This window comes from Nannospalax galili, unplaced genomic scaffold (genome assembly GCF_000622305.1).
Source record: "Nannospalax galili isolate Female #2095 unplaced genomic scaffold, S.galili_v1.0 scaffold633, whole genome shotgun sequence".
Taxonomy (NCBI): domain Eukaryota; kingdom Metazoa; phylum Chordata; class Mammalia; order Rodentia; family Spalacidae; genus Nannospalax; species Nannospalax galili.
This window is the reverse complement of record NW_008336075.1, coordinates 5580197-5593173: the sequence shown is the minus strand read 5'-3', so window position 1 is coordinate 5593173 and position 12977 is coordinate 5580197. Positions and strand designations below refer to the sequence as shown.

Genomic DNA, 12977 nt, shown 5'->3' with positions numbered 1-12977 from the left:
GCAGCCCTTCTGACCTAATTCTTCTTGGCAGCTACTAAGCAAGCACAAAGGCAAGTGAGCTGGAAAACTCAGAGCCAAACTTGGGGATGGCCTCCTATCAGAACGTCCATGGTACTTAGCAGTGATTACACCATGAGCCACTTCCTCTTTGTGCACACAATCCTTCGAGCCCCCATCTCTGCTCCAGTGATCTCATTCTCAGGAACATGCTCAGCTAGTGGCAAAGAACCATGCTTCTCCATGAAGAGAGAGAGAAATAAGATGGTAATTAAAACAAAGACTGGCAGTCCAATAAATCTCAATCCTCTCATAGCAGGCCCATCTCTACTCCAAAATGCAAACTGCATTTTGAATCAGGACCTGCAGACTAGGTGGCAATCTCTTTCCAGAGGTCTCCTTGTACAACTGATTCTGTATCTTGTTTTTTTATGTGTTTTCTGTACTGACACAGAAATACAAACCATATCATTTAAAACCAAGATCTAGGGACTAAGGAGATGGTTCAACAGTAAAGAGCACTTGTTGCTCTTATAGAAGACCCAAGTTCAGTTCCCAGCACCCACAACTGCTCCAGGGGACCTGGCCTTTGTGGGCACTGCACCTACATGTGCATAGCCACACACTACATAAAATTAAAAAAATAAGTAATTAATCTTTAAAACCAACGTCCAACTTCCACCTCCTGTTAGTTCATGGGTGTTATGCTGACAGATAAGCCACTTGCCCAGGTCACACACGGTTCCTACAGTAGCTAGGTTCTCACTTGGTCTGAAGAATTTCAAAGTCCCCACGTTGCTCATTCTAGCCCAAGTCCCTTCTCTACTTACAATCTAGCTACCTAGACCTACAGTCCCCCAAACTAACTAGAGGACTGGCAATGTTTTTAAAGATGACTTACACCAGTCTGTTTGAAACTGAGAAAAATAAAGGAATTGGGCTGGAGAGATGGCTCAGTGGTTAAGAGCTCATGTTGCTCTTGTAGAGGTTATGAGTTTGGTTCCCAGCATCTATGCCAGGCAGGTCACAATCACTTCTAACTCCAGTTCCAGGGGATCCAGTGCCTTCTTTCTGGACCTGTACTCACATGTGTACATATACACAGACACATAATTTAAAATGAAATATATTTTAAGAAAGAAAGTTGGTATATTTCTCATAAAGCTAAAGTTGTTTCATTTAAAGGACTATCATCCATTCTGAAATGGCATCTTTCTTACTGTTCACTTGTGTTTATACCCCTTGTTTGATGAAATGGTTCTAATGGATAAGCTGCAACTGCTCAAATTCAAGCTGGCCACCCTATATCAGTCTCCCTCACCCACTCAATTTGGGCAGTTCATTCCCATAAAGTAAATGGCCTTCAATAAAGAGCTCAGCTTCTGCACATGGTGCACAGGTCCTGGACATCTCTCCACATGCTCTTCTCCAGCATTACCAAACTGCTTCTAGAACTAAACTCAGCATGTGGTGATGATGATAATAATAATAATCTCCCTTACCAGAGGATTATCTCCTGGCCCACCCCACCAAATGTACTGAGCAAACAACTGACAGAAGTGTCACACCTCTAAAGCATCCTTTGGTTATGGAATACAAGTGCCTTGACTAAAGGAGCACTAAGCAGAAGTGCAGTCTTTATTCTAAATTCAGATTTACAACTGTTCCTTCCAGACCTTTAACACGAAACAGCTAACTATCATATTATTTTTCCTCATTTAACAAACAACCCCCAATACAACAACTTGCTATTATCAGTGACATGTTTTTCAAAAGGACCTAGAAAAGTCACTTTGGAACATGAATTATTTAATGTGCCTACCCAGGTGTTGATTTCCTAAACAGCAGCTAACCCTGAAAACAGACTTACTACAACAAGGTAAGAAATTTAAAATATATATATTGTCTTGGCACGCATTAAATTCTCATCATAAAAATATGAGCAGAAATGTGGTACCTTCCAACATGCCATTTTCAGCAAAACCTGCATTTAATTTCAGCCAAATCAAGTTTCATTTAAATCAGAAGGCCACAAGATGGCTCAGCAGGGTAAAGGTACCTGCGGCTAAGCAGGATAACCTGAGTTTGATCCCCAGGACCCAGGTGGTGGAAGGAGAAAACCAACTCCTGCAAGTAGTCTTCTAACATCCACATACGTGAACACCCACATACATACAAATAGATGAATATATAAATGTAACAAAAACAAGTGTTTAGAAGAAGATAGAGATACACATCCTTAAAGATCCTCTACAATATTAGCATAGAGCCAAAGGACTAGAGAGGTGCCAGGTTCCCGGCAGTGGAAGACAAATGAACACAGGTTGCTGTGCACTCTCATAGTGAGTAGTAGCTGTTTCAAGTCAAAGGGTTTGGAAATGGCCTGCAGAGACAACAGATTAAAGGTCTACTAGGAATACCACCCTCTAGGGCAGAAGGACAGGAAGCAGGTTGCCCCTAGATGAACAACTGCATTGAGCCAGGTAAAGGCTTTCATTGGACTCTCCAAATCACCTAGGTCCTGCAAGCCTGGGCAAACCTCCCCAACCTGAGAATGTGCAATAAGGTTCTATGAACAATATTTATCGAGTGGTTTCAACCTTTGCCATTTTACAGTCTTCCTACTCTGACAGGAAGGAAAAAACTTAAACAGCAATTTGCAGGTAGGAGCAGCACCCTTACAGCACTGAGACGTCTACATGTTTACCTTCTATCTGCTGTTAGAGAAACTTGGAAATTAATAGCCATTTGAGTCTTTCTGAAGATAGCTTAGGGTTATTAACAAATGCCTTGCTATGGCAAAAACAGATTTATTCACATAACTAACATCCTGAGAACATAAAAGAGCAGAGGAAAAACTAAAAGCACCTGAAAAAAGACCAGCTGGAGAAACCTGGCCAGCCTTTGCTGCCTGTCCCTCTTTCCTCATTCCAGTATTTGAAGGTTGTCAGCATTAATGCTCAGGTTTCTGTAGGCTTTGCATATTTCCCCGGACTAAATACGAGTAACATTCACAGCAATGACTTCAGTTTTACCCATGGTTTTAAGTTAACAAAGTGACTGCAAAATATCTTGAGTCCTTTATTGACTTCCCAATCACGCAGCAGTAATTGCACTTTCCAGAACATCCCAAGAGCTTACCTTTCCCAGTTGTCATATTGTCACTGGTCTTGGTACCAAATAAAAACCCTGCTCTGAAGCTGGTCCTCGTCACAGCCACAAGGACATCAGCAAGCTCTCCTCCCACACCTTCAGCAAGAGGCCCACACAGTGACGACCGCTGCCTCACTCCAAAATAAAAGCCTAGACTATCACACTGAGTTTTTCACTGCAGAGACAGGAAAAGATGGTCTCTATCCATCATTACGCAGGTAAGAGTCTTCTTTAAAGCTATTACAGTTTTTACAAACTCTCTCCTCCCTCAAGAAACACAATCTTCCTAACATGAATGTTAAAATAAGAAAACAAGAAGTGATCCTAGTTCCACGCAGATGACACAGGCTGTCCGCCTGCTGCTTAAGCTACTGAAGCTGGCAAGAGGCAGACTCTTCTAAGCTATTTTGGGTGGGCTTCTCCTCAGCACAGCTCAACACATGTGCCAGCTTTTAGCACAGTACCCCTATATCTGTGACTATGGAAACACTTTCCTAAGACACTGAACTTCCCAAGCCTGTGAGATGCACAGCCTACTAAACAAGCAGGGGGTGGGGTGGGAACCCATCAGCACCTGATCCACTTATTTAGAATCACTGTCTTTAAAGGCTGTATGGATAATGGAAGGTTGGCTTCTTACAAAGATTTGCGTTTGAATGAATGCTTTGTCCCCAGCCACACCTGGCAACAATTCAGACCTTACCTAACTCCTCTGTCAGTAGTTTGTTTTCAGGCTTACAGGTAGCTCTCATTGCTATCAAAGTTGAATTAGATAACATTTTGCAAGTGATTTTCAAGTATAAAAATGTAAGGAAGGCTGTGCTTGGCAGTGAAATGATACAAGGTACATTTGTATATAAGAGATCATAGTTTTAAGAGTATGTCCAACCTACTTTGTAGATTTATCTGCAAATAAATAGTCTGTCCTTTCTTTCAGCTACAAATTATTGAATTTCCATGGTGTTAATCAACATGACACTTTCTCTTTCCCCATCAACATGTTGGCTTTTCTTAGGAAACGCAACACCACTTGTATTTTCCAACCAAATTATGTCCCAGCCTCACTTCAATCAAACACAATTTGAGATCATTAAATGGCTGTGGATAAAGGACACTGACTAGCCCATAATTACTGCCTTTTCATTCCGAGAATCCAATTCTCCCATGAGGGTAAGCACATCTGCTTGATTAAAAACTTACACAGAAAATAATCTGCTTTTTAAAACCCAGGGAAGGGAAAACTGTAATTTGTGCTTCAAGGGGTTTGCTAATTATATGGAGATGAAAAAAAAAAGAAAAAAATCTATACAGCAACATATTTTTAATGGCCATATTCCTGCCACTCAGAGCTGAACGCCTTTGGGTAACCTAGCAAAAGCAGGAATCATACAAAGATGAAGTATCTACTTCAGACAGCAAGCCCATTTTATATTGCTGCCCCACTATGTCTTTATTGCTGATTTCAGTCACAATTATATTACACTCAAAAAAGAATGAAGTCCATAGATTTCATGGAGCACGACTTTGAACATATCAAGAAACACAACACAAAGCAAATCCTATCTGTTCCTTAAAGGTATTACCCTTATATACTAGTTTTTTGTTTTTTTTTAATATGTTTGTAATCGTTATTTTCAAGACTTGCCCTCAAAAGAGACATGAAAATAGGAAGGGAACTAGCTAGGAAGGAGGTCAGCAGTTGAGATGGGGATGAGAGGCAATGGGGGCAAATATGATCACAATACACAGTACACACAGATGAAACTGCCAAAAGTTAAAAAAAGTCTCCCAAAAAGGAAAAATAATTTGTTCTAAGTTAATGCTAATTTAGAGCTTCTATTTCTGACTCAAAATAGCATTATTGTTTGTAAGTAACAAAGGAGAAAAATAGATAAACTGGATTTCATCAAAGTTTTGAAGTGTTTCATGTACAAAAGGCCACCAAAGAAAACAGAAGACGACCTCCAGGATATTTGCAAATCTTTTATCAGCTAAGACTACATGCAGATTAAAAACTCAAGCAGCTCAATAACAAAGACTTAAAATAACAGTTTTAAAATGAGCAAAGGAGTTTGAACAAGGATTTTTTTCTCCCAAGGTAGGCTCAACATCATTAATCATTAGGGAAATGCAAATCAAAACTACAAGACATACCGTTACCAGCCTGGATAAATAGCACCAAGAAGTGGAAAGTGTTAGCTTAATGGCGTGAATCTTTCAGGTGCTGGTGGCAGTGAATGAAACCATCACTTGGAGAAGCAGCTTGGTGGACCCTCAATAAGCTAAACAGAATTACACACCATCCAGCACTTCCACTCCCAGGTGGAAAATAACTACTCAAAGAATGGAGAATGTGGGCTGGCAAGATGGCTCAGCATATAAAGGTGCTTCCCACCAAACCTGACAACCTGCGTTTGATCCCGGGGATCCATAGGGTGGAAGGAGAGAACAGACTCCTAAAGGTGTCCTCTGACCTTCATATAAATGCCACAGCTTGGGTGTACACACACACACACACACACACACACACACACACACACACACACAAAGTTAGAGTGTTCTTGAAGTAGTGGATGCACCAACAATCTCACGGTTCCAGCACTGGTTTTGACTACCACATTACCATTTTCTTGCCTACGAACTGAGTCTACCAAGCAGAATGCCCCTTTAAAACTATCAACCAGAGGGCCTTACATCAGTAGTTGTCAGAGGAAAAGACTGCAGCGTCACATAGCAGAAAGTACCTGACAATTTACTGGATTCCAGCACAGTGACTCACTTGTTCAAGATAACTGGAAACACTGGCTGTGTGATGACCGGAATGACACTGGGAGCAGAACCCAGGGATAGGGCACACAAAGAGGCAGCTAATTGGGAAATACAAACATGGCTATGAGGTTCCTGTGGACAAGCTATGTAAAAGAATTGCTCATATTTCTCAAGTCTACACCTAGAATGCAGAAATGAAGCCACTTGGTTGTCTTATGGTTTTAACTGGTAAAGCTGAAGAACAAGTCCTCCGGTGTACACGTATGATCCTGTAGATTACTACTGTGGGGTTAAAGCCACTGCAGCAGGCGTTAACAAACCAAGTCAACCAGCTTCCTTGGGGTGGGGGGACATTGAAGGGGCAGGGCATGGTGGCTGGCCTACACCTTTAATCTCAGCACTCAGGAGGTTGAAGCAGGTAGAACTCTGTGAGTTCCAAGTCAGCCTGGTCTACAAAGCAAGTTCCAGGCCAGCCAGGGCTACCCTGTCTCAAAAAAGAAAATGAGGCCGGGCGTGGTGGCGCACGCCTTTAATCCCAGCACTCGGGAGGCAGAGGCAGGTAGATCTCTGTGAGTCCAAGGCCAGCCTGGTCTACATAGTGAGTTCCAGGACAGCTGGGGCTACAGGGAGACCATGTCTCAAAAAAAAAGAAGGAGGGAGGGAGTCATAAGAAGAAATTTAACTGGAGATTTTAAATGGAATGGAAACTGTAATTACACACCTGCCTACTGTTCTGTCAATTGATTTCAAATCTTCAGAAATAGAAGTTGGAGTAGTCACAGTTAGAAATCCTAAATTCAGGATTATTACAGAAGCAGAGATTAACTCTCACCTGGTTGTTCTAGCAGAGAGAGAATAAACATTGTCATTAGCATGCTACCACTTGCCTGTTTGTTTGGTAACAACAAACCACATCACAGAAGTTCCTGGACTGAAAAAGGAACCTTTCCTACTCCTCCTACCACTGAAGTGGTTAGGGCCCTGTATAAATAAAAAGTTCCCTTGGAGAAAAAATTCAAATGCATGCCTCAAAATAACCTGAAACTCTTTTTCGTTCTGTTTTTTGGGTTTTTTGAGACAGGGTCTCTCTATAGCCCCAACTGTCCTGGAACTCACTCTGTATACCAGGCTGGCCTTGAACTCACAGAGATCCACCTGCCTCTGCCTCCCAAGTGCTGAGACTAAAGGTGTACGCCACCACACCCAGCAAAATAACTTGAAACTCTTAAAAAACAAGTATGTATTCACTTTCAAATGATGTTCTTTTTATGTAAAAAATAAATATATGTCTCCAGTGTAGCACCTGGGGGAAACCTATCATCTTGAGCACCAGCTCCATCCAGGCATTGTGTAAGCTCTACCTGTGATCTCACCCTGCTCATCTCCACAAAGGTGCTTTCAGGAGAGCAAACAGAGCCCTCCTAAGAATTCACAAGCTTGCTCCAGGTCGCAAAACTAAAGAGTAGCAGAGAGGACATGACAGCTCACCCACTTTCAATCCCTGCTAGCTTCTCATTGACACAGATACTTCCCATGGGGGAACATGACACTCACTTCATTCACTGACTGGCACTTGTCCTAAAGCCCTTAGCCCCAGCAGTCAGAAGGCAGAGGCAGGCAGATCTCTTGAGTTCAAGGCCAGCTTAGTCTACATAGTGAGCTTCAGACAAGCTGGGGCTACAGGGAGACCCTGTCTCAAAAAGACCAAAAAAAAATTCATTACTTTTAAAATTTTTATGTGTATGAGTGTTTTGCCTGTTGGTAAGTGTACAACATGTGTGCAATGCCTGTAGAAGCCAGAAGAGGGTGTCAGATCCCCTAGAACAGACTGTTGTTAGTTGCTTTGTGGGTGCCGGAAATATAACCCAGATCCCCTATAAGAGTAGCCAATGCTCTTAACTACTGAACCATCTCTCCAGCCTCCAGCCCCTTTTTTGAGACAGGGTTGCACACTGTAGCTAAGGCTGGACTCAAATTCACAGCAATCTTCCTCAGCTTCTTAAGTGCTGGAATTGTAGGTATGAGTCAGTATGCCTGGTTCCAAAACAGCTTTTAAAAGGAAAGGCTCTATTGCAGATTCTGCCTCACAGTGGCAGTACAAACTTGCTCTTCTGACATGACCACTGCTTCTTAAAAAAAGATTTCTATTTTTTAATGTGTATGTGCGTACATGTCTGTGTGCACCATGGGCATGCAGACACTCCAGAGACCAGAAGAGGGTGTTGGAGTCCCCAGAACTACAGTTAGAGTTACGGTGACTGTGAACCTCTTCCTGGGTCCTGGGAACTGGAATTCAGCTCTGCTGCAAGCACAGCAGGCGTTCTGAATTGCTGAGCCTCTCTCCAGCCCCAAGGACTGCTGCTTCTTGTCCAGCACTTTCTTAGTGCCAACAATTTCCCCACTGAGAAACAACACAAATTAACCCAAATTCACACATCAAAGTGGAAGTGTGTGTCCAGCAGCTAACTGCCTGGATGGCCCTGCCCCTGGACCCCCATGAACCCATTCCAAACTGGGGCATGACTCAGATGCCAGAGCTCTGGTCCCAAGCCTACCAATGACAGAATTTTGAAGGTACATAAAAGAACATACAAAAGCACAGGGTTTAAATGGTGAAAATTATACCATGACTGAAACTATGTAAAAATTATACAATTACAGGAAATGTAGGAAAATAAGTTTTGTTGGTAACTGCTAAATTACATTAATATTACTCATTTTCTTCCATTTTAATATTGCTTATGGTTTTGTAATCATATGAGAAAGAAATATGGGAGATTAATGAATGTAACTTATCACTAAGCATGGTAGTGCATGCTTATAATCCCAGCACTCAGTTCAAGGTCAACCTTGGCTACATAGTGAATGCAAAACTATCCTGGGCTACATGTCTCAAAACAAAACAAAAACACCTTAAAAGAGAAGTAATTTAGGTCATTTTAGGTATTGTATAAAAAACACACTGTCCAAAGAAGAATTCTTCAGGAATACCAATAGAAGCATGGCAAGAGCACACAGGGTGAGTCAGAGGCTCGGAATGCAGTCTGCCCTGATACCTGCAAGCATTCTTTCACAACCTCAAGTTATACAAAATGTAAAGACTTTGCTCTATATGCCCTAACAGTTCTAAAACAGACATGGAGTTGGAAGATGGCTCAACAGGAAAATTGCTTACTACATAATCCTGAGGACCTGAGTTCAAATCCCCAGAGCTCACATAAAAGCCAGCTGTGGTAACCCTGTGGGTAATCCCATCTCCTGTGTGGAGATGGCAGGCAGGGACAGGAGAATGGCATGTACAGTGGAATGTAGAACTATAATGGAAACAGAAGAGCATATCAGATGGATGCTATGTGATGGTAATTAAGAACTTTGGAGCAGGACAAGAGATAGAGATGGGGAGGTGAACAAGAGTCTTCTCCCCTGACCCTGCAGTGACGCAGGACAGAAGTCTTTGTTCCCCAAAGCTTTCACATTCCTGTTATTTATGACCATAAACCTGTAAACTACTTATTATCACATGTACTGGTTTACTTAATTATCACTTGTATGTGCTGTTTTCCCTTTTGCTTGCATTTCCTCACATATGATTATAAAGTCCTCCCCAAATTTTGAGTGGGGAGCTGACTCTTTTTACAGAATGATCTGTGGGTCAGTTCCAGACACTAGTGTGAAATTAAACTCCTTCTCTTCACCTGACTTTCGGTGAGGACCCACATCTGACACCTGAGGCTGTCCTCTGACCTTTACACATACTATTCCATGTACATGCCTGCAAACACACACAAGAAAGCACACGTACACGCACACGCATACATACACAGAATTTTAAAATAAATTTAAAAATCAAACATCTATGATGCTATGAGATATCCACAGTTTAAAAAATTCCTGTTGCCACTCCATCTCAGATGGCTTTTCATTCTTATAGTAATTCACTGCTGTCTTTCCTCCCCTTTTTGAATCACAAGAATTATCCAATTTTCCTCAAATATTATCACAGAAGAGTGAAAGCAGCTAGGTTCTGGGGATGATAGGCTGCCATTCACATCCCAGACCCTTGGGATTCATGGAACAATACTTATCACATACCTAGCACATACCAGGGATTTTCTGAGGCACTGAAGCTCAGTGGGAATAAGGTAACACACAAACACACAAAAAAGTAAAGGGAATGACACAGAGGTCCTGTCCTATGAATAAACAAGTATTTTACAGTGAAAACCATTAAGAAGTATCAAACAGGGCAGGGGAGAGGCCCCTTTGGATCCCTGACCATGATGTTCTGGGTGACCTCTGGAACGAAGAGCACAGTGAAAGGAAGGAGCCATAATACCAGGGGACAGGAAGAGGGAATCAGCATGCTCAGAATGTTTGCATCAGCAGAGAGAACTTTCAGAAAGAACAGGAAGAATGACATGGGAACAGGGGTGTAGGCCCCACATTCCCAGAGCCTGGAGGGCCGCTACATCAGTCTGGCTGTGGATGTGAGGTGGGTGATTAACAGCACCTTATGTGCATTCTGAAAGGATTACTCTAGTTGCTAAATGAAGACAGATTGTAGATACGGGGAGGAGAGGCGCCAGGTACTGGTCAGATGCCACCAAGAGAGCCATAAAGAACCACAAAGCCTGATACAGTGGCAATGATGAGGTAAACAGCCTGGCGAATGGATTCAATATAGGGCTATGAAAGAAACCAGTGTGAAACTGGTTTTTGGCCTGGGAAAGGAGGTGAATGAAGGTTAAGTCTAAGACCTAGAAAACCTTACTGAGGTAACTAAAATCTGTTCAGAAGCAGCTTAAGCCTTATTGCCACGAAACTAGAAAGGGTAGAAACCGACACCGCTTTTCCTGCTCACCATTTGCAGACTGTATCATGTTTCCAGATTTCTGGACTTCATCAAATTTTGTAAAAATGACATTCAACCTGTTTGAAAACAGAAAATACATATAAATTAATCATCACTGTTTTAAAATTTATTTTTATTTATATGAATATTTTTCATGCATGTATGCAAATACACCATGTGCATATAATGTCCAAAGAGGTCAGAAGAGGGTGTCAGATCCCCTGAAACCAGAGTTTCAGATGGTTATGATCCACCATGTAGGTGCTGGGAACTGAACCTGGCGAGTCCTCTGTAAGAGCAGCCAGTGCTCTTAATCACTGAGCATCTCTCCAGCCCCATCACCACTGTTTATAATTTTCAAACACTAATGTGAAGTTGAGTACTCCTCACCACCTTAGTTTTGTTTCCTGTTGCTGTGATAAAATACCCTGACAGAAGCCACTGAAGGAAGAAATGGCTTATTTGGCTCATAATTCCAGCTCACAGTCCAACACTGGAGATGCCAAGGCTGCGGGAACTTGAAGCAGCTGGTCAGTCACAGTCCAGGGCAGAGAGGAATGAATCATCAAGCTAGTGCTCAGCTCATTTCTCCACTCTCATACTCAGTCCAGGACCCAAGGAAATGGTGCCACCTACAACTGGCAGGTCTTCCCACTCAATTAATACAGACAATCCCCCACAGACAGGCCAACCCAAAGCAGACAATCCCTCATGGAAACTATTTCCAGGTGATCCCAGACTGTGTCAAATTAACAATTAAAAGTAGCCATCATCCTGCCCACCCCCAAATGATACAAACCCACTTAAGAAGACTAGTAACTCAATCAGTAACATGGGTAACAGCCAACAGTAACTGAGCACCTAGTATGGCTCCAGTGCTGGTTTAAGGACTCCATCTAAAAGATCACATTTAATGCTGGGGGCGGGGGGGAGCTAGCTCAGTGAGTAACAGTGCTTGTATATGAGCATGAGGCTCCAAGTTAGAATCCCCAGTACCCACATAAAAAGCCAGGTGTGGCCATGTACCCCAGTACTGTGAGGAGTGAGGAAGAGGAGGAACACTTCACTGTGCATAAAAGGAAATCATGGGGGCTGGAGAGATGGCTCAACAGGTCAAAAACACTGAATGTTCTTGTAGAAGACCCACGTTCGAATCCCAGTACCCACAAGGTGGCTAACAACTGTCCATAACTCCAGTTCCAGGGGATCTGATGCGCTCTTCTGACCGCTGTGGGCATTGCACGACATGGGTGTACTTACATAGATGCAGGCAATACACACATACACATAAAATCAAAATAATAAATAAATTTTTTTAAAAAAGGAAATCATAACTCCATGCCTTTTTGTGGGGACACACTGGAGAATCTAGAGCCCCTATTCTTAGTTATATATAATGGAACTTTCTATATAAAACATTCATGGGCAGAGTTGGCTCAGTGGGTAAAAGCACTTGCCACCAAGCCTAATGACCTGGGTTCAATCTCTGGGAACATGGTAGAAAGATGGAAATGACTCCTGCAAGCTGGCCTCTAAACTCCATACATGTCATGGCATCTGTGTGTAAGCAAACACACTAACACACACAAAAACATAAATGTAAACAACTTTTTAAATGTTCATAAGAAGTGCGTATTTCTCCTACTTCTTTCTAAGCAGATTGCCAGTTATTGGATAAAGCTTTCAGAAGTCACTAGCCTCATACTACAAAGGCCTTATGCTTAATTCAAACTGTTATAAATAACTCTTCCAGAAGCAATGTTGTAACTGTACAACCTTTAGTGTAACAAATCTACATGACACTTCTCTATTCATAGGTTACCTCATCTTGGCATCTAAACTGAAGTAAAACTGCTTAATCAGTCACAATGTTCTACCCTAGGTGACACCAAAAATGAGAGAAAGACAGGGGATATAACATTACCTCCAAGAGGCTTTCCAAAGCAAAACACAGCACAACTAGCAAGTAAAGACTAAGTCCTGGTGCTGGAGAGATGGCTCAGCAGTTAGGAGCCCTGGCTACTCTTGCAGAGGACCCTGGTTTGGTTCCCAGCACTCACATGGTGGTTAACAACTGTCCATAACTCCAGTTCCAGGGGATCTGACGCCCTCTACTAGCCTCTACATGAATTGCATGCCTGTGGTATACTTACTACATACATGCAGGCAAAATACTCATACACATAAAATAAAAATAAATATTTTT

General features: G+C 42.2%; 1 protein-coding gene and 1 pseudogene across 1 annotated transcript in view; one reads left to right on the top strand and one right to left on the bottom strand.

Annotated features, from left to right (window-relative positions):
- Nucleotides 1-12977, bottom strand: part of Clasp1 (cytoplasmic linker associated protein 1) — a 289328-nt gene that overhangs the window by 154659 nt on the left and 121692 nt on the right. Inside the window, exon 8 of the mRNA XM_029562400.1 lies at nt 10781-10848. Coding sequence (XP_029418260.1) covers nt 10781-10848 — 68 coding nt within the window. The remainder of the gene's footprint in view (nt 1-10780; nt 10849-12977) is intronic.
- Nucleotides 5724-6778, top strand: LOC103732318 (annotated as a pseudogene).